Raw genomic sequence first — 21,901 nt, forward strand, 5'->3', positions numbered from 1 at the left:
CTTTGTGTTCACACTTCAGAATAATCCTTCTGTCTATCACCTGTCTCAGGCTTCATCCTCTGTCTGAAATAAGCTGTTGTAGTGTTTGCTGAGCGCTCTCTGTGTTCCCTCCCGTCTGCAGCGGTCAGTTTGCTGTGGTCAGAAGATGCAGACACAGGACTACAGGTGTGGAGTTCGCCGCCAAATTCATCAAGAAGCGGCGCAGCAAGTCGAGCCGACGAGGGGTGACGCGGGAGGACATCGAGCGCGAGGTGAACATCCTGAAAGAGATCCAGCACCCGAACGTCATCGCGCTGCACGAAGTCTTTGAAAACAAGGCGGAGGTCATCCTGATCCTGGAGCTGTGAGTTTGTCTTCTGTTTGTCAAATAAAATGTGTAAAATACATTTAAAACCACAAAAGGTCCAAAAACATCAACAAAGTAAAAAAATAAAGAAGATTTGGCGTCAGAAAGGTTCAAATCAGAACACGTGAAACACGTGAAGAGCAGATCAGAGGGATTCATTCATCAGATGTTTAAAGCATTTAAAAAAAGCCAAACGCCCGACCAGACTTGCTCCTCCTCTCCTCTGATAAACGTCCTGCAGGAGCCGGTTTGTCTCCAAACAGACGGCTGATAAAAACCGTGACGGTAACTGTCTCCCACCAGTTAAACCAGTTTTACACGCTTACTTCAAACATCAGCAGTGTTTGTATTCCAACTATGCGCCATTATTCACCATTACCCTGCGCCTCAACAATAAGGTCACCGCGCTGCAGATAGTCGCCCGGCGGCATTCCTGCCCGCTGATCGCGTCTGAAATAATGGCACCGTGTTTGTTGTGGTTCGCCGCGACCTCGTCTCCACGCCGATAGTGAGCGGGCAGACCGCGTAACTATAGCAACAAATAATCTCTTTTCCATGTCGTGTATCTCTGTTGTTTATGTTCTTTAGGCTGTTAAAGATGTTAGAACATGTTAATAACAGCAGAATGAGATTAGCTGTTGTTTTCCAGTTTTCATGTTTCCTCGTTCCCAAAACAGGAAACACAGCCTCTCTGCTCCTGATTGGTCTCTGTTCATGGGCTGTGAAATTACAGGTTCAGCAGTAAAATCAGGGGAAACTCTCATTAGCATATAATCAGTTTACTGAGAACATTCATGGGTTTAAAAATAGTCACGCCTCGGTTCATGTTCGAATTCTCCACCCTAAGTAGCCGTTTATCTCCTCTCTGAGGCCTTTTTAAATCTAAGCTCATAAGTTTATAAGAAGTTCATAAGAAGTCGCGTCTTTCAACCTGTAAGACTGTCGGAGGCACTTGTAAGTGGACGGTCTGAGAGCCGCCGTCTCCTTCCTGAGACACGTCGTGTTTCGGGAGGTTCTCACCTGTCAGGGACGCGTGTCAGCTGAGCCACCTTTGACCTCGGGTCATTCTAAAGACCTCCACCTCTGCTCCATCCATCTATCCTCTACCTCCATCACACACAGTATCCCACATGTTCACTGCTCACTTTATTTTCACTACGTAATGACGTAGTTAACCTCATAAAGGACAAATATGGAAAATTCATGCTTTTTTTCTTTGTGTTGTTGAAGTGCAGATGTTGTGAGTCTTTCAGAGGAAGTGGAGGTCTGTTATCTGTGGGCGTTATTAACGAGTGAGTGAAGCAGGAGACGTTTCGGTCCTCGAGCTTCCTCTGTTGGGTGTCGCAGCTCGAACGTATGAGAGTTCAGAGGAGAAACACACCAGGCTCCCACAGAAGCCACACCAGTGCCTCCATAAGTGATGGAGGCGCTGATGGTTGTGAGAGTATAGAGTTCACATACAAGCCAAATATTTCAGCAGAAAACACTTAAGTTTCCCTGAAGTCTTCGATCCGTCTCGTTTTCACGACGCACTTTGATCCGCTGATGGTGACGAGACGTCTGTCGGTGTTCAGCTGCTGCTGATAGAGGATCAAATATGAACCAGGAAGTTTGTTTTAAAGGCTTTAAATGTTTAAATGTTACACAAGAGCTCGAACCTCCTGGATTGGCTGGTTTGATGTCTGAGGTAAACGCTGCTGACAGGTGTGGCTGCGTTCTGGATCTGGTAACGTGTGATTTTGATGTTTTTTTCTGTACTTGGAACGAACCTCTGATCTGTTATGGGTCAGAACCACAGGCGATATGAAAGACTGATGAAGCCACGGCGACACCACCCACTTTCTGGATGGTTAGCACCACACAGTCGTAACGTCAGGCACAGAACCCGTTAAACACCCAGCAGGAGCCCCGGTTTAATGACGTGGGAGAAGCTGTCCACAGAGACCCAACACCTCCTTTGTCCCAGGCGTGATTTTTAATGCAGGCAGATTTTAAAGGCGTTCGCTTCATTTTTCAGCTTCAAAAATGGGTTTTAACACAACTCCATGATTATTAGAAGGTTTTAAAGTCGCGACACGTTTCGCCTCACGCTATTTGCATACCCACCGTCTTTAAAGCGTTTCAGCAGCCCGCAGATATTCACCTTCCTCCTGATGTACGTCACAGTCAGTAAAGCGACACTTTCAGACGAAGCGCTGAGACTGTGCAGACGTCAGACGCGACGCACAAATCGTGTTCAGTGATGGTGACATATTGTCGTCATGTGTTGAAGTGTATTGATGTCCCGGTGCCAGTTTTTATTTCACAGGAGTCACCTGTTTGTGCAGACGCTGCATGTGAAATGGAAACAGCTGATGTCGGTACAGTTTGGTGTTTATAGTCAAAGTCGGCTCTCGAGCGTGCGGCGAAATCGAAGTGACAAGATGTCGTGTTTTGTTGATTTCGGGGCCCTTTTGTGTCTTTGCGTTGCCGTCGTGGTAAATACAGCCACGATAATGACGCACAGCTACGAGCTGCAGAGACGCGACAGAGCTGCTGTGTGTGTGTGTGTGTGTGTGTGTCCTGTGAACCACTGAAGCAGATGATGAGGTAAAGAGTGGGCGGAGCTGTGCAGCTGGTCTGGTGTTCCCCCTCGAACGGGTGGAGAGTGTGTGTGTGTGTGTGTGTGTGTGTGTGTGTGCGTTTCTATTTCAGGATAAATATGGGAAACATTAACTGTGGTCATTTTATTTTTCCACAGCAAAGTAAACACAACTTATCAAAGTAAATGTGTTTCTAACAATCAATAGAAAAGAATAGAAAGCAGAATCTTTATTGTCACTGATACAAGAACAATGAGGTGCAGTTGCTACTATAATAAATAATAAATACAGTTTAAAGTGGGAGGGATGTTGGTTCCATTAAAGTATAAATAAACATGCAGTTTATAAATGAAGTGTGATGTCCATGAGTGTTGGCAGTGAAGTTATCCTCCAATCAGGGTGGAGGTAGGACGTGTCTGACAGCCTGTGGGTAAAAACGTCTGTTGCGTCTGTTTGTCTTCGACCTGATGGAGCTCTAACGTTTACCAGAGGGAAGGAAAAGTGAGTGTCCAGGGTGTGAGGGGTCTTTGATGATGAAGTCTGCCGGTGTAAATGTCTCTGAGGGGGGTTAGTGAGGTTCCTCTGCTGCCCTCACCACCCGCTGCAGTTTCCTCTTGTCCTCCACGGTGCAGCAGTCGAACCTGAGTGTGCAGCAGTAGGTCAGAAGGCTCTCGATGGTGGAGCTAGCAGTCGTCGGGCCTGACGCAGCTTCCTGAGAAAGTACAGCTTTGTTGTGCTTTTCCTACCTTGCAGTGAATAAATGTGAGGAACTGGAATTAGACTTACCCGCACCCCCACTCGTTTTCATATCTTAGTGAGGACATGTCATTGACATGTTTCCCCTAGCTGCTTACTATAACCATCAAAAATGAATGTTAACCTTAACCATAACCTAATTGTAACCCTGAGACTAAAACGTGAGGATGTGACTGTTGGCCCTCACAAGTATAGTAGCAATATGTGGGCCCCACGGAGATGTCTAAACAGGCACACACACACTCTCTTACTGCTGCTAGTTTCATCTCACCGTGACGGAGACGAAGCTCCGTCCTCTCCGTTCCCCGTCTCCCTGTTCAGAGCTTTCCTCTGTTTTATCCTCACGTCTCTCTTTGCTCTTCCTCACTGTGAAGAATAAAATATGTAAGAAGTTTTGAATCTCAGCTTCATTGTGTTCGATGAGCTCATATGAAGTAAAGTCAGCCGGGTTTTTAGGAGGTTGGTGAGAGAAGCTGCAGAGTCTTATTTTATTTATTTAAAGACTGTAATTGCAGCACTGGCCGGTGTTATTTCTTCATGTTCGTGTTTGAACTTGAACATTTGAAGCTGTTTATTGAAATGCAGACAGGAAATAGTGCACCATTGTTAAATAACCCAACAGGTCGTTTTCATTGAAGGGTTTCATTGACTTAAAGCGGTTTTGTGCAGACAGCGCTCCTCTGGATGTGTAAATTGGTCGGCTGCTAAAGCATCAGGATGATTAGATTACATCAGCTGAGCTGTGTTAATCTGGGATTTGTAGCTGGCTTTGATCTCAGAGATCTCACTTTCTCCCTCTCCCCGTCCTTCTTTCACCTCGCCCAGGGTGGCCGGAGGCGAGCTCTTCGACTTCCTGGCAGAGAAGGAGTCCCTGAGCGAGGAGGAGGCCACGCAGTTCCTCAAGCAGATCCTGGATGGAGTCCACTACCTGCACTCCAAGCGGATCGCTCACTTCGACCTCAAGGTACATCTGCAGCTGAACAGAGTCCGCCGTGCGTGTGTGTGTGTGTGTGTGTTTACATATCTTTGTGGGGACCAAAAATCAGAAGTATACTTGTGGGGTCCAACAGCCCTTTTGGGGACAAGTGCGTCCCCACGAGTTCGAAGAGAGTCAAAATGTGGTTTTAGTGTCAGGGTTACAGTTGGGCTATGGTCTGGGTAAGCAGCTAGGGAAAGCATGATGTCAATGAGGTGTCCCCACAAAGATATGAAAACAAAGTGTGTGTGTGTGAGTGTGTGTGTGTGTGTGTGTGTGTGTGTGGGTGCTGTACCCACTGATAAAAAAGATAAAATAGAAGCTGTGCGATAGTTCAGTGGCTCACATTAATAACACGCAGGGCTGAGGATGTTGTGCACTCACAATGAAAAAGATCTAAAACAACGAATCGATTCATCGAGTCATTCATGACTCTGAGTCTGTCCGTGTCTCCTACAGCTTGTCCAGGTTTTTCCAGATCTTGGCTCATTGCTGTGTCAGAAAATATATGTATGCTTTAAGATGATTTCCACTTCCTGCCTCTACACTGTGATGCTGTCCAGTGAAACAGAAGGAGATTCGCCAAATATTCAAACATAAAGAGAAAATTGACGATGAAAACTGATCCGTTCATGTTTAGTTGGGATAAAACGACTGAAACCATCATTAACATTTAATTAACTGTGCACATATAAAAACCAAACTGGAGCCCTGATAAACGTACTCAGACACAAACCACGTGTCTGAGTGAGCGCGCCATTCAAATGCACTTCTTACATGCTAACTAACTGGCTGTGTGATGTTCAATAGTTTGATTGTCTCGGTTTTCCAGGGATTCGTCTCATTAACGTCCTTAAACAGGAGAACCAAACGTTTGTCACGGTTTTATGAGAACACTTTGGAAGATGACGCTCGTGTGTTTGTGTCTCAGTGAAACCCTCGGAGTGTCCTGCTCCTGACCGTCAGCTGACTGGAGCGCTGATAACGATACGGTGGCATCTTTCTGACCACTCTGGTTTCTCTCTGTGTCTCCGGGCTCATAGTCATGACTAATCTGTTGTTTAAGGTCTCTGTTGTTAGTGGACAGTTTTCCAGAGGGAGCAGAGGTCAGGAAGCACTCGGCACAGTGCAGCACATTATGTTTCCTCCCTGCTGGACGAGCTCCAGCGTTTCTGGCTGTGAGTGTTCTTTGTTTGTGTCTCGTCATTATCATTGATCAGTTTTCCACTTGCGCGGCGTCCTGGTGTCCTCGTACATCACAGTTTGGGACACGCTGGCCTCAGGCCTGCAGATAATGATAACCTCTGAGCTCAGCCGCTCGTGATCAATGCCGGAGCTTTTACCGAGCACGCAGCCTCCGCTCCGCGCATTAGCCACCGTTATTCACTGCTCAGCTTCAGACTTCATTTAATATACTTTACTTACTGATCCCACTAAAAACTACACGTCAGGCGTCTTTTATATTTCCACCCGTGTTCTGGTCATATGACGCTTCATAAGATGTTTTGTGAGTTTTAGTTGGAGGCTGTTTACGCTGCTTTTATAAGAAAATGCAAAAGTTTTCTTTTCCAATCAGCTGTTAGAGACCGTAACGCGACCTGTGAACTCAGTGCGTCTGCTCACAGCCACATATGCTGTGCTGCGTGCACTTGTGTGATTTGCATAATCATTCAGGCCATAATCGTTTAGAGTCACCTGCTCTTTTACTGGAAAGTATATGAAATGAAAACTCGGCTCTGTCTCTGTTTACCGATCATGTCTGTGTTTGCGTTCGCCGCCTTGTCGCAGTTTCCACTTTGCTCCTGGTTTAAGGTGTCCACACGATGCAGACGGAGACCTGCAACAGCTTGTAACCCACATTGGATCATCTTCCTTCACTCCAGCATAAACATGAGCATAAACAGCGCTGCTGGTGGAGCAGAGAACAGAGCGGGCGAGCTGTTGTCAGCGCTGCCCACAGCCAATCTGTTCATCCCCGCACTGAATCCCAGGCTCGTAATCGTGCTGAAAGGACGAGACCTGAAGGGAACGCGGACTCGTCTAAAGCTCGTCTTTGGCTTTCTATCCTTTCTCCCACTTCCTCGAGAGGTTTCCACTCATGATTTGCATGGGATTTCCATCCCTGATGAGCCTGCTTCCTGCCAGACTCTTCCTGTGTGCTCCTGCCTCCTCCTCTATTTGCACACACAGGACACGCTGTGTTTCCTGCACACGTCTGCTCTGTTTCTGGACGTCTGAGCTGTTTTTCATTGAAATCATGGCGGGCAGATGGACGTGCTTTATGGAAATGTCACCTCCTCCTCTGTCTAATCGCTTCAGTTTGATTTTTACAGTCGATTCATAACAGTTCCCTGAAAGGTCGATATTAGAGAGACGATCAGGTGTCAGCAGCACTGTCTGACAACCAACCTGCTGCAGAGGAACCGCAGAGAGAAAACCTGAACTGTGTGAGAGATAAAGGTTGATGACATGCAGCTGTTGAATGTAAACACATGTGGAGTGAAAGGAGGAGAAGTGTTGTGTGCATCATGGAAAATCACAGGAAGTCCAGAGCTGCACATGTTTGCTCAACAAAGACAGTTTGAAGCCTGATCTGAAAGTAGAGCTGAGTCCATAAGAGCGCCCCTGACAGCTGAAGGCTCCGCCTCCCATTTACTGTTAAATACTCATAGCGTCTGTTTGGATAACAGGTAGTCTTTAAGATGAGACGGGCCTGATTATTCAGGAATTATTAGATTATGAATAATAATAATTATAAGTCCAGCCTGTGAGTAAGTCTAGTTCCCGTCTGGTTCGGCTGATGAATCCTGTTTTCTTTGCTCCTCTGCAGCCGGAGAACATCATGCTGCTGAACCGCTCAGTGCCTCACCCGCGCATCAAGATCATCGACTTCGGACTCGCCCACAAGATCGATTTTGGCAACGATTTTAAAAACATCTTTGGAACTCCAGAGTTTGTAGGTCAGTGTCCCACAGCTGTGCACACGGGGCTTTGTGTTTCTGACACTGCTCTGTTTTCCACCATGAACACACACACACACACACACACACACACACACACACACACTGCACCACCCTGTTCTCCTGGCTTCATCCCAGAGGTTGCATATTGTGAGACTGGGCGCCAAATGTACCGGAGGGACCAAGAGAGAGAGACCTGATAATAGGCCGGAGATTATCAGGACTGGCCCCTGCTGCCCACACACACACACACACATTCTTGTTTTGATATTTTAGTGAGGACATCTCATTGCCACTTACCCTAACCATCAAAAATGAATGCCTCAGCCTAACTATAACCTAATTGTAACCCTGACACTAAAACCACATTTTGAGTCTCACACTCGTGGGGACGGGCACTTTGTCCTCATAAGTGACTGTTGGTCCCCACAAAGATGTCTAAACCAGTACACACACACTCGCAGAGACACCAGTGCCATCTGCCCTCATCTACTCTTCTCTGGGGCAGCAGCCAACCCTCCGCCTGGTGCCAGTGCCCACTACCAGCAAGATCCAGGCCAAGACCAGAGCACGCTCCCGCTGCAGCGGGGTGTCAGCGGGCAAATGGTGTAAATAAAGATCAGGTGGAAGAAAGCCAAACGATGTGTGGGATAGACGATGCTGGAGAATCGAGTCAGCTGCAAAACATAAACATTCATGCTTTCCATAGAATAACATGTTCTGTATTTGTTCTCAGCGCTGAAAACCTAAAGTGTTGAAGCAGCAAATAAGAATAAAAGCTCAATATAATAAAATAAGATTCAAAATAAATTAAGTCCTTCTGCAAGTCTCGTCTGAGTTGGTATTTTAAGCCATTTTAAAATTTCAGTAAAGTCTGAGGCAGAAAAACTGAATCAAAAGTTAAAAGTCAAAGTAAAGTTTAAAAGCTTTTCCCTCCACGGCTGCTCTCGCTGCTCCTGCAGGCTGTTTGTTTAAAATCCAGGATTCTTGAATCCTGCTCGTCTCGTCTCCGGTATGAAGCGAGCAGATGAAATGGCAGATGTAAATGTAAATGCCAAGAATAATAATAATAATGGATTGCATTTATATAGCGCTTTCAAGGCACCCAAAGCGCTTTACAATTCATTCACACACTGGTGGAGGCAGCTACAGATGTAGCCACAGCTGGTAAAGTGTGTTGCCCAAGGACACAACGACCAGGACAGAGAGAGCAGGGGGATCGAACCAGCGACCTTCCGGTTACAGATGTGCTTCCCAACCCCCTGAGCCACGGTCTTGCTTTTGCAGTTTCAGTTTTTGCTCTGCCTCGGGAACGCAGCGCTCGGCCGCTGCAGGGCGAGCTGGAAAAGGTGAGTGTGTGATACTGACGGCGGCGTGCTGGGGCTGTAAAAGCAACAGGAAGTTAGTTGTTGTAGTTCGCCCTGCTGTTCTGGCTCGTTTACCAACACAGTCGGCTGTTAGAGGCGAGGCCCTGATGCACGGCTCATGGAGGAAATTAAGGTAGTTTAGATCCTTTAACACATGATTGCTGCAATTTGCATCGAGTTGTTCTCCGTCTCTGCGTCGCAGCTCAGTCACAGCTCCACACAGAGACGTAATGAAACGTACGTTAACGCAGCGCTGCACCCAAATGTAAAAACCACACCGATATACAGACACTTCTGCAGGTGGGAAACACTGTTAGCTGATTTATTGTCAATAATAAACTAATAAAGGCTGAAAACGTGTTGTTTACAGTCTGGAAGCATTTGATTGGCCCATAAATGGAGTTGCAGGAAAAACGATGACATCATCCCGTTGATTTTTGTGGGTTCTTCTTTCAGATGAAGGATGTTTTGTTTCAGCACGATTAGAAATGAATTCGGTGATTTGTCTTTGATTATTCACACATTTACAGACAAGTGGAGAGAAAAGAAATCGCAGCTTTAGCAGGCGCCATAAAAAAATCACACCTCTGAAGGAACAAACAAATCAGCGAACCTAGCCCAAAGCGATCGTGCGCTCCAGTAAAGCTCAGCAAACTCTGAGAATAATTAGTGTGGAGAAGAAGTAACGTCTGTGTGCCGACCTGAATGCTAACAATCTGCTGTTTCCTCGCAGCTCCTGAAGTCGTCAACTACGAACCTCTGGGCCTGGAGGCAGACATGTGGTGAGTAAACACGCAGAGCTTCATCCCAGCTGTGCGTCTGCTGTAAAATACATCGAGGATTTTCATGGCGTTTGATGTTCGAGATGTTGAAAAGCTGAACTCTGTTTCTCTCTCCTGCCTCCGCCCAGGAGCGTCGGTGTGATTACCTACATCCTGTGAGTATCTCAACCCCGCAGCAAACCTGCTCTGGCATAAACTGTATGTGAGCGATGGAGCTTTTTGAACCTGCTCTGCTTGTCTGACTGTAATTGGAATAATTACAGGATCAATCGAGCCGTCCGCTCGTTTTGCTATTGCAACCAGAGGAGTCGCCCCCTTTTGGCCATCGGAAAGAATGCAGGCTGACGGCTTTTACACCTGATGGGAAGGGACCAGTTTTTATGTTTCACTTTGCTGTGTTTTCACTCGCTGAGCGTGAGCAGCAGCGTGTTTGCCAAGACGCGGCGATCTCAGCGGCGTCTCTCTGACCTCGGTGGGCGAATCTACGGTGGCCCTGAGAGCTCAAATGCACTGAAACATCAGAAATTAGCAGCAAAAAAAAATAATTCAAAAGCTCATAAAACGTGACGGCCCAGCTGCGAAAATCACGAGCTAACAGGAAACAGCTGCGAGCAAACACGTGTCCGCGATTATGAATCATGTGATTAAAACACGCGTTTCCTTCCATCTTTGATCTTTTTGACTCTTCTTTTGTCTTTTGTGCGAAGCCTTTTTTTTTTTCCTTGATGGCGCTTCGTGTCACACCCAAACCAGCAAACACCCACAGGGCGCTTTAAAGATGGCGTCAGAGAGCTACTGTTGTGATTGTGTTCGTATTAAATATCAAGCTGCGAGTCGTCGACTGCATCCAGCCCACAGCTGCTGTATTTCCACGGTCAGCGGCTGGTTTTCACCCGAAGAACGTTTTGTTCCAACGTCATCATCAGTTTCTTTGATTTCTTTGTTCTTCGTGGTTTCATTTGAGGAAGAGTTGAGCTCAGTCACCAAACGAAGCCGTCACAGGGTCAGCGACACACTTCCTGTGGGCTCGCCGACTGTCACGCTGTGATGGGACCCGCTCTCATCGCACGTCCAATTATCCACTGACGGAAAAGGTTGTTTAATATAAAACTGATTTATACTAATAAATTCCTGCAGTGTTTGATTATTTTTAAAGAAGTGGCCTTTTTAGGAGGATGTTTGCTCCGGCACACTGAACAGCCCTGTTATTAAAAGCTTGTTTTTCCTGCTGCGCGCACTCTGGAACCTAAATGAGCCGAAACTTGTCACAATATTTAAAACACTTTAAACGGATCAGATATTTGCCTCTGAGCCACAGATGGGATTTTCCCAATCCTGATAATCTCTGCATGTAACTCGCACGTTAAGCTGTTTTTAATATTTGAAAACTTTTCTTTTATTTGCTCTGATTCTTAAATATTAGCGCTAACGTGCACTGTTGTGCCTGTTTGAGGCTAGTCTGCTTAAGCTAATTGACTCTGGACTTTATCCTGCTCTGCCGAGTCTGCTTTGATCTTATCAGCATGTCGTTGGGTTGATAAAGGAGCTCAGCTCGGAGGATCGCAGTAGTCTGATTAGATCCAACAAATTCTCCTGAATTCACTTAGTTTGGTCTTTAAAGCAGCCGTTTGTGTGCTCTGTGTTAGTGAAGCAGTCGCCTGCAGACGTGTCAGCACAGTTTAATTCACCAGCAAAAGTGAAGTTCACATCCTCGACGACCCGCCGGTCGACTGCTGCCGGCTCTCGATGATCCCGTCGCCTCTCTGTGTACTCAGCTGAAGGCTTCCTGAGCTCCCGCGCACCTTTATCCTTCAAAGTGACACCTACACCAATTTTTCCAAAAAACAAATCGCACATTAGTTGCGTTTGCCTACACAAACATGCGAGCGTGCCAAACAAAACAAGGCAAAAGAGAGAGAGAGAGAGAGAGGGAGAGAGAGGGAGGGGGTAAATGCCAAACGCCAACCTGAAGGTGTCATCAGAATATTCAGTAATAAGCAGCTGCAAACAATACAAGCTTTTCAGTTTGCATGATACACAATCTCAAACAAATGTGTCTGTGCTCACACACACACACGTGGGGTATTGATATCTTGTGGGGACATCTACCCAGTCCCCACAAAGACATGAATACAAACGCACACTCACACATGCATCCCTGTTCGTGGCGTCCGCCCACACAGCTGTCACAGCTCAGCCTGGCAAGGTAGAAAATAGATTGTTCTCAGCTTCTTATCACAGCAGAGCAACAGAGAGGTGCGCTGACTCTTCATCTCTCACTGGCAAATGTAATGTATAGTGTGTGTGTGTGTGTGTGTGTGTGTGTGTGAGCGTTCGGTGAGCGTGACACGATGACCACAGAATCATAAACAGTGCTCTGGGTAATGAAACGCGCTCTTATTTCCTCTTTCATCAGGCCTGGCGTGCCGTACGCCACGCAGCCTGGAATCATATGAGTGAAGGTGGCGCCTCTCTGCTCTGCTCACGCCCAGTCTGGCTTTCAGGCTGGTCACAGGGCTTGATTTCGGCCTGGTGCTCAGTGCACGAGTGTTTTGGAGAACCAGGAGGTAAAACGTCACCAGGAGTCCCGACGTCACGCTTCCCTGCCGATTGTATCGCCTGGCCTCGTAACGAGCCGCCGCAATGACTCGTTTGTTGTGAGCAGCTTTATACAGTCGATAAATTCATACATTTCCGCTCGACCTGCACCAGCTCCACGCCTCCCCCAGATCACATGTTAATTAGCAGCTGGTGACGGGATGCAGGAGTCGGAGCAGAAGGGGAGGCCGGGTTTGTCGGGAACTGCTGTTCGGTTTAACGGGCTAAAGTCCGGGAGGCCGAGCCCTCATTAACGTGCACGACTGCTCAGCCCTGCGTGTGCTGCGCCGGGGTCTGTCCATTAAAGCGTGCTCCCCTCAGTGCATCTGCTTTGTGTGTGCGTTCAGTGGAGGTGTGAAGGTGCATTAAAATTCCTGCACTCACACCGAGAGCGGTCCAGCTGGTTTCCCTGAGAGTGTCTGATAGCGACGCTTCACTAACGAGTCAGTTATTTGCAGCTCTTTAATCACATTCACTCAGCAAAGCGTTGTAAGGTTGTAGTTTGGATTTCAGGGGCTGAAGCTCATCAGTGTTTGGACTAAAATTCCTCTTCCTTTGATTGCAAGACAGCTGAGCTGTAGTCAGAGAAGGTTCCACCTGATGTGATGCAGAGCTGGTTTGTTAAAGTCCTCACACAAAGATAAAAACCCGCCAGCCTGCACGTTTCTGACCTCTCCGTTAACCTTTCTCGTCCTGCAGCCTGAGCGGAGCCTCTCCTTTCCTGGGCGACAACAAGCAGGAGACTCTGGCCAACGTGTCGGCGGTGGACTACACCTTCGATGAGGAGTTCTTCAGCAACACCAGCGTGCTGGCCAAAGACTTCATAGCGAGGCTGCTCGTCAAAGATCCAAAGTATGTTCTGTTTCCGTTGTATTTGAGATGAGGCGTAACATCAGAGCAGGAGCTGCTTTAATCACGACAAACGTTTCCATGCACAGCTGCCAGACTGCAGGGTGACTCCTTCAGACACAAGTTTCTGCTTTGAGGCCTTCCTGCGTATCCTGACTCGAGGTGGTTTGGTTGACGGTGTGATTTCCTCCAGTCAGCTGAACAACAAACGAACACATTTAGTCTTCAGCTCTGAGTCTTGGCTGTAACAGCAGCGTTTAAACGACGCGTTGACTTCTAAATGATCGCTCTCTGATTGGTCTCGTTTAATCGCTTTTAAAACGCTGACAGGAAAATTGAATAGGTGCTTTCTGCAGATATTCCAGCTACGCCTGCCTCCTCGCTCGGCGCCGTGCCTTTTGGCGCTGGCTCCTAAAATTGTTTGGACTGTTCCCTCGTTACAGAGTTGCTGTAGCAACAGCTGAATGGCTGCAGCTGTGCTCGAGGACAGTTACCGCCATCCAAGCTCTTTTCTGCTCGTAATTACGCCAGCTCCTTTCAAAACAACGGCGTGAGAACGAGGGGGCTAACAGAGGTGATTAATTGTAGGTGTGAGGATGATTTCATTTGGATAACCTTAAGTCAGAGAGGAGACGGTGAGGGGGGGGGCATGCGCTGCTGTAAACAGAGAGACTTTACCAGCTTCACCTGATGGGGCTTTCAGAGATGACGGGCCGAGCGCTTCGTAATGGAACGGCTTTTAATTGATCTGCGTCGAGGTTTGCATTCACTCGGCGGCAGGAAGATAATGAAGAGATGCTGTTATGAAGTCTGCTGGGTTAAAGCTGCACCAGCACAGGCCTGGAAGTCTGGGAACCTGTGTGGTTGGTGTGAATGCAGTCGCCTCGGCTGCAAACGGGGATGTGGTGGCGATCGGGCCGAGCCGAGAGGAAGCGGCGCCTTCGCCAGGTTCCCCAAAATCTATGTAGGACGTACGGAAACCTTTCCTGAACAACGGGCTGTTGTTGGACTGAGGCGGTCCCTGAAGCACATCGAGCTTTACTAAATATTAATCATTAATGTCGGTGCAGCACTCTGTCAGGTTAACTTCTGCTTTGTTTGGATGAAATGTGAGCGTTTTAAAATCTGTCAAACTGTTGTCTGTCTCAGGAAGTAGCACCGAAGTGCATCACGTAGATTTGTTCCCTTTACTCAGACGACCACGCCGAGTTTCTCGGTACCGCCTTTCATGAGACGCCGCGTAGAGAAGCATCGAAAGAGGAAACTGAATATTCCAGGTTAACAAAGAGCAGCTGTTATATTTATATTGCTCATTAGGTGCAGAGCGACAAAGGTCAGCTGTGTAATATCAGCAAGCGATTATTAAAAGACTCATGGAGACGTGGCCGAGGCTGCAGCCTGACACGGACGGACCTACAGCCAGTTTACACTCACCCGGTGTGGGTGTCTGTGGACTGTGGGAGGAAGTAAACCCACACAGGAAGCCTGGCAGGTTCAAACAGAGGGCAGCAGGTTCAAAGCACACAAAACATTTTACAAATAAAACCAAAAATCCATCTATAACCTGTAACTGCCTCAGATTAAAGCAACTAAGATGAAAACAATTAGGAGATAAATGAAAGTCCTGCTGCTGTCAGGCTTCGTGTCTCCATCCCAACTGTTTGTTTCCTTTGTAAAACAAAATAATCAGCATTAATGCACAAAGAAAAAGACTGAAGCTGAACCGCAGCAGCTGGAACATCTGACGGTGAATCATCGAGTTTCCTTTTCTGTCCACAGAAAGCGAATGACCATCCAGGACAGCCTGCAGCACCCCTGGATCAAGGTGGGACTGATGTCAGCGTTTGGATTTTGTTGTCCGAGCTTTTCTAGCTTCAACATTTATCTCGTTTTGTTTCCTACAATCAGCCAAAGGACACTCAGCAGGCTCTGAGCAGGAAGGAGTCGGCCGTCAACATGGAGAAGTTCAAAAAGTTTGCAGCCAGGAGAAAGTGGAAGGTGAGAGTTTTCCATCTTACTGGTTTCTACGCTCACGCTGAAGCTTCAGGAGCAATAAAATACATTTCCCATGATGCACTCTGAAAGCTTCTTGCTACAAAGTCTCCTCATTGGTGCTTCGCTGTCACTGCTGATCGCCGCGGGGTCGCCGCAGCCATCAGATTCACCGCCGGCTTCTTTACTGCGTGTCGGCTTCGGTTCGTCACAGCTGACCCGGCGACGCTCCCGGCCAACACAACGCAGCGGTGTTTGAAGCTGCGGCGCTGCTGTCGCCATGTTTCTGTCTTCTGTTTGGTGACTCACAGCAGCTCCTGGCTTTGCAGCAGCCTTCATCTGACTTTGAGGATTTATTTGTGCTTGATACAAAAAACCCTCCAAAACACACAAACATTAAACGCAGCTCAGGTTCATCTCGAAATTCAGAGGGAAGAATAAAAAACTGCAGCGACACAAAGAACACCTGCTTTTACTAAATGAATTCTTATTAATTGGACAAAATCATTTATGTGTTTATTGATCATTTGAGGTCATCAGTTCGCTCTCTGGTGATGATGGTTGATATATAATCTGTAACATCGACGTGAAGCTGGAACATTTGCAGACGTGTGAGGTCGATCCACGTGCAGGTCAGCGGGTTACGAGCGATGAATCGGAGCAAAGAACTCAACCAGAGCAGAAAATCGCTCTCCTGCCTGTCGGCGGGGATCCTTAACGTGACGTGACGTGAGCTTGTTCTGCTTCTGCACATTCACCGACCCCGTGTCTTCTCTGTTTGTCTCTTGCAGCAATCGGTCCGACTCATCTCCTTATGTAACCGCCTGTCCCGCTCCTTCCTGTCCAGGAGCAACATCAGCGTGGCCCGCAGCGACGACACGCTGGTAAGACGCGGAGCCTCACACCAGCAGAGTAGCACATAAATGCATTCAGCTTCATGCACCTGCTCCAGCTCTGAAGTCGGTCCTTATCTCCAGCCAAGAGTTAGAGTAACTGAGACGTGCAGCGCGAGCGCTTTCAGTTTGACTGAATGTTCAGTTACAGCTCAGGTATTTGTGGCCTGACAGACGGCAGAAAACCATCCTTTTCCTCATTCCTGCTGCATGTTTATAGAAGTGTGTGTGTGTGTGTGTGTGTGTGTGTGTGTGTGTGTGTGTGTGTGTGTGTGTGTCTTTGTCTTTGTTGGGAGGTTTACTGTACTTGTGGGACCGTCAGCCCTTATGGAGACCAAAATCCTGGTCCCCACAAGTTTGAAGCCATTTTTGAGATTCAAAGTGTGGTTTCAGTGTTAGTTACAGTTTGGTTATGGGTCAGGCTGAGGTTTAGGAATTCATTTTTCATGGTTAGGGTCCAGGGACAGCATTATGTCAGTGAGATGTCCCCACAGGTCATGAATAACCAACGTGTGTGTGTGTGTGGTGTCCAGGCTCCCGGCGTGCGTCTGACTGTGTGCAGTAAATGATGAGTCAGCTTGTTCGGACACACGGAGGCTTTTACGTTAGCGTGTCCGTTTCCAGTCGACACGATAAGCTGGACAGATGTAAACACTGCAGCTTCTGTGAGGAGCTTAATCATTCACAAAGCAGCCGGGGCCGGCCCTCTTATGTCATCAAAGGATTACACAGCAGCTTCCTGCCGTCACAGGTGACCTGACAGGTAGGTCTGGGCACGGTGAGGTCACAGCGCCCCCTGTGGTTCAGGGTAACAAACACAAGCTCTCTGATGGAGACTTCCAGGCACGGTTTAGTGACTTACCTGAAAAGCAGGTACAGGTGGGTGTCCGTGCTCTGAGCACAGCCCGGCCTGCTGGGACGGCTTTGTGAATAATTAAGTTTCTCACAGAAGCTGCAGTGTTTACACGTGTTCAGCTCATGTTACCGAGGTCAGCTCCGGTAGTTCAGACAGCTCATTATTCCTGCATGCTCCTGCAGGACTGTTATGGTTTCTTCCTCAAATGAACCTTTTGATTGTTGTCTGTCTTGTTTTTTTATCACACATTCAGGTATTTGTTCTGCAGTTTGGATAAAAACATTTGAACTTGTGAAGCAGAAAGCCTTCATGTGATTAGAGCTCGTTCTTGCTGAGCGTCTCTTGCATCACCGCTCGATGAATAAATGGATGAGTGTGGTTACCGTCGCAGTGGGAAGGCCGCTTCTTTGACTGCAGTTATTAAATCATTTCTGTGTATTTTGGAGGTCACAACGAGACCCGGAGGTCTTTTTCACATGTGTGCGAACGATGTGGGCATGGAGCTCCCAGCAGGGCCTCGCTGCTCGTGCATGTTTGTGCTGTTTGCAGCTCTCCGAGGTGCTTTAGTCACGGCTCGCCCAGCAGCGAGGTTATGTTGAGGAATGCGGCCAAAGAGTCGAGCTTGGCTGAGCAAACGCCACATCAGCCTCGCTCTCTCGCTGCCTCCTCGCCTCCCCGCCTCGCTCATCGTCGTCTCTTTGTGCAGCGAGGCGGCACGGCCGGTCGCTGCGCTGCACGGCTGACTCTGGCTGAAGGTGACCGGGTCACGTGTCGCTGACAGAGTCGTAATCGCTGGATTCTCGGTTTAGATCAAGTGAGCAGCAGAGGATTAAATGTCTTTAACCGTGTTTCTCGCCCGTTTAGGACGAGGAAGACTCCTTTGTGATGAAGGCCATCATCCACGCCATAAATGACGACAACGTGCCGGGTCTGCAGCATCTCCTCGGCTCGCTGAACAACTACGATGTGAACCAGCCCAACAAGGTGACGCAGACACGCTCAGCTCGTTCCTGCTGAACCCAACGAATCTGAAGCAGTGACGCAGAAGCACGTCTGCCAGTGTGTCTGTTCAAAACTGAATACATCAGAGTGAAGCAGGCGCCACCCTGATTCATCCACACAGAGACGTGTGTGTGGAGCTGTGGATGCGCTGCCTCCATCTTTCTCTGAGAAGTCACGCTTTGAGTTTTAGACGCTGGGACCAGGTTAAGACTCGGTAACGAGTTGGCTTTGTGCTGAGGTTGGGAAACAGGTCAGACTCACACGAGCGCGAGCGGCGTTTCTTTAAACGTTCACATTTAACAAAGTCACCATTCAAACAGATAAAACCGTCACATTTGCAATTTTTATAACTAAATAACTTGTTTAATCTTCATGATCCCAAGAAATTGTGAAAATCAGGGAATAATTTTCCCTTTTCGGGCATTTTTCACACCTGTGTAGGAACGCTGGCATCAGCTCAGCGGGAGCAGCGATTTGTTAAACTGAAGATCTCTGTTATTCCACTGCAGGCACGTCTCACAGTATCCAGTGGGCTGGACTGCACCGCTGTGCTCCAGATTCAGATGAATCATGCAAATAATTTGAGAAATTATTCAGTTGTTGTGCAGCCTCGTGTTGCATAATGATGTTTGTGATGATGTTTGATCCGGCTTGTTCCAGCTCTGATCGACGCAGAGAGCTGATTGGCTGTCAGAGTTACATGTCTGAGCTGTGCTCCACACTGTGTGGACGGCAATCCTGCTTTCACATCCGAGGCAAAACGTAGCAAAGTGGAATATCCACCCAGGAATATAAAGTCTGACACAACCATCCCTCGACTTTATTAACCGCTTATCCAACAAATCCCAACGCCGACGAAATCATGACAGATTAAAAGTTGATTAAAGAATAAATTGAAAGCTTGAATCGTCTCAAAGATCTCCATAAAAATCTTTGTGTCTTTTCCATGTTTATTTAAAGCTGCCAGCATCCCAGAAACTAGGTCGCCCCGTCCTGCAGCCAAAACACAGCAGAAGAAAAACAGCCTGACGTTTTAAACACTGACGGTCCACAGAGCATGTTTCCACAGAGCGTGTTTCCACAGAGCGTGTTTCCACAGAGCATGTTTCCACAGAGCGTGTTTCCACAGTCGGGCCCACAGTTGCTTCCAGGCTCATCTGCCACCTGCAGACTTTTGCACTGCGTGTGTGTAAACAGGTGAAATCTGCAGATTTGAAGTGTTATTGTGAAGCATCATCACGTCTTCATTAAAGAACATCAGTGAATGTGGGCGGAGGACGTGCTCGTGGTGCAGCGTGTTAGGGAGGCGTGTTCACGTCCGGTTTGTGGCACCGAGGGAGCGTTTTATGGGTTTTTATCAATCAAAGCACAGCCTGGGCATGATTACACAGAAAGTAAAACACGCTTAGTGTTTACACCGCGCAGCCTGATGGTCGAGTACATGTCAGGGCTTAACTACGGTCTCATCTCCATTCGGCTTCGATGGGGAAGGAGACGCTGTGTGCTGACAGCTGACGGCGATGTGAGGACGAGAAGCCATTAAACTCAGTGAAGTGTAAGAAAATAGGAAGAGGAAAGAAATGAGGAGGGGAAGGATGAACAACCAGAGGCGGAGTCGGTACCTGACAGACTCGTCGGCTCAGTCTGTCTCTGCTCAGGGACTCGGTCTCGTTTACTTCCTCGCCACGTTTTCTGTGTAACTACAGGCTGTCAGATTGAGCTTTACCGCACAGATTAAAGACGCAGCGTTCACACATAAACAGGAAGCGTAACACGCGTGTGTGTGTTTTGCAGCACGGGACTCCTCCCCTGCTGATCGCAGCCGGCTGTGGAAACATTCAGATCATCGAGGTCCTGATGAGGAAAGGAGCGGAGATCCGGGCCCACGACAAGGTAAGAGCCGGACCTGCTGTGACGAAGACTGCATGGAGGAGCTGTAAGGCACATAACAGCTGACCTTTGACCCTGCTGTGAACCAGGACAGCTTCAGATGCTAACAGCAAACTTTTTTTGTAAAATCAAATATTATAAAAAAATCAATATTTCAGTGAACAAACCTGCTTCGACGTTGCATAATGAAGGTTCTCATGATTGTGAATATTTGGGCCTGTGTAATGACAGAAATGGTAAAAACACATCAAACACAGTCGAGTGATCAGAGCCGCTCCTCTTTGCTGATTGGCTGTTTCATACGCAGTGCATGCGTGCACGGATGCTGTTGTGGTGCCTCAGAGGTTTCCTATCATATCTTATAAACACATTTTAATTTGAAATAAGAAAAAGTGTGAGATATCATCATCTTCTTCTTCTTCTTCTTCTTCTTCTTCTGAAAAATCAGAAGCTAATGTAGACGTGAGGGTTGAGTTTAGCCCTGCGGGCTCTGCCTGCAGCACAGTCAGAGCCCACATGTGACAGCTGACGTCGACTTGTTTCTTTGAAACTTATGAAGTTGCTTAAGATTGTTCAGAACCAACAAAGTGCATCAAACACAAAACTTGTGCCGCTGCTAAAACTCTTTGTCACAGCTGCATCTTCATCAGTGAAGCGTCAGAGACGGGAGGAAGACTTTAGCAGAGCCTGAAATCGTTTCCCTTCCGATAGCCGACAGTTCCTGGAAGTTCTGTGAGCAGCTGAACATCCGCAGCAGCTTCTCCCTGACAAACTTCCTTCATCGTGCCGTGCAGTCACTCTGTGCTTGCACCGAGCTGCAGGTCCTTCCTTGTTTTCCAAGATGTTAGAAAATAAGAGACATCTGGAGCTGCTGACCCACACCAGGGTCGACGTCACGTCTCTGAACTCTGACGCAGCGATCTCGTTGCCTTTGATTTGATTTCAGTGCCACACATGAAATCAGGTTAATGCTGCACAGACTGACTTACAGCATCAGGCTGCCATTAAATAAAGTTTCATTCTGTCATCATCGGTGCAGCGAGTTCAGGAGATTTATATAGAGACGTTATGAATTTATACAGAAACAATGAAAGAACGCGTTTTGATCTCGTTCCTCCGGTTAGAAACCACAGCTTCAACGTTGTGTCTGAGCCCAACATCCAAGCACATCCTCAGAACGATCCCGTGTTAGAGAGCACGGCGCAGTATTGTCCAAGGATGCGTTCCTATCGTGTGGCTGCAGACTCTTTACTAAAGGTCAGGGATAAATCCTGCAACGCTGTTCTCTCTCCAACCCTCAGAGCGGAGCCAACGCCATCTACTACGCGGCGAGACACGGCCACGTGGCGACCCTGAGATTCCTCCATGACAAGAAATGCCCGCTGGATGTGCAAGATAAGGTAGAAAAGCAGGTCCTCTCTGCACGTCTCACACTCACATGGAAAAACACACACTTACTACGACTCATCGTGCTCTGTTATCTGTCAGCAATTACTCACTGCCTCCTACCCACAAACCCCTCGAGAAGCATTACTTTGAAATGCCCAGAAACACACACACACACACACACACACACACACACACACACACACACACACAGCTTTACACATTCACACTCTCACATTTCCACACCTGTGGAGAAAACCAGTTACTCTGGCATTTTATCAGCTTATTTGCTGTTGCTATGGAAACAGGCCTTGCAGGGAGAGATGGGATTGGTGCGTCTGTGTGTGTGTGTGTGTGTGTGTGTGTGTATGTGTGCATGTGTGTGTGCGCGTCTGTGTGTGTGTGTGTGCGCGTCTGTGTGTGTGTGTGTGCGCGTCTGTGTGTGTGTGTGTGCGCGTCTGTGTGTGTGTGTGTTTGTGCGTGTGTGTGTCTGTGTGTGTGTGCATGCGTCTGTGTGTGTCTGTGCGTGTGTGTGTCTGTGTGTGTGTGCACGCGTCTGTGTGTCTGTGCGTCTGTGTGCGCGTGTGTGTGTGTGCGTGTGTGTGTGTGTGCGTGTGTGTGTGTGTGTGTGTGTGCGCGTCTGCGTGTGTGTGTGTGTGCGTCTGC

The 21,901-nt window shown here is 47.8% G+C and overlaps 1 protein-coding gene across 5 annotated transcripts in view; it reads left to right on the top strand.

Moving 5' to 3' along the window:
- The window catches only part of dapk1 (death-associated protein kinase 1), a 64,179-nt gene that overhangs the window by 24,240 nt on the left and 18,038 nt on the right, over positions 1–21,901 (top strand). For all 5 annotated transcript variants that reach the window (XM_040003661.1, XM_040003662.1, XM_040003664.1 and 2 more), the window contains 12 exons: positions 122–343; positions 4,510–4,648; positions 7,491–7,620; positions 9,721–9,769; positions 9,898–9,924; positions 13,067–13,219; positions 14,996–15,041; positions 15,125–15,214; positions 16,000–16,092; positions 17,822–17,941; positions 19,754–19,852; positions 21,151–21,249. In XM_040003661.1, the coding sequence (XP_039859595.1) occupies positions 122–343; positions 4,510–4,648; positions 7,491–7,620; positions 9,721–9,769; positions 9,898–9,924; positions 13,067–13,219; positions 14,996–15,041; positions 15,125–15,214; positions 16,000–16,092; positions 17,822–17,941; positions 19,754–19,852; positions 21,151–21,249 (1,267 nt within the window). The remainder of the gene's footprint in view (positions 1–121; positions 344–4,509; positions 4,649–7,490; positions 7,621–9,720; positions 9,770–9,897; positions 9,925–13,066; positions 13,220–14,995; positions 15,042–15,124; positions 15,215–15,999; positions 16,093–17,821; positions 17,942–19,753; positions 19,853–21,150; positions 21,250–21,901) is intronic.

The sequence above is a fragment of the Simochromis diagramma genome, unplaced genomic scaffold (assembly GCF_900408965.1).
Source record: "Simochromis diagramma unplaced genomic scaffold, fSimDia1.1 OVJJ01000583.1, whole genome shotgun sequence".
Classification (NCBI taxonomy): Eukaryota; Metazoa; Chordata; class Actinopteri; order Cichliformes; family Cichlidae; genus Simochromis; species Simochromis diagramma.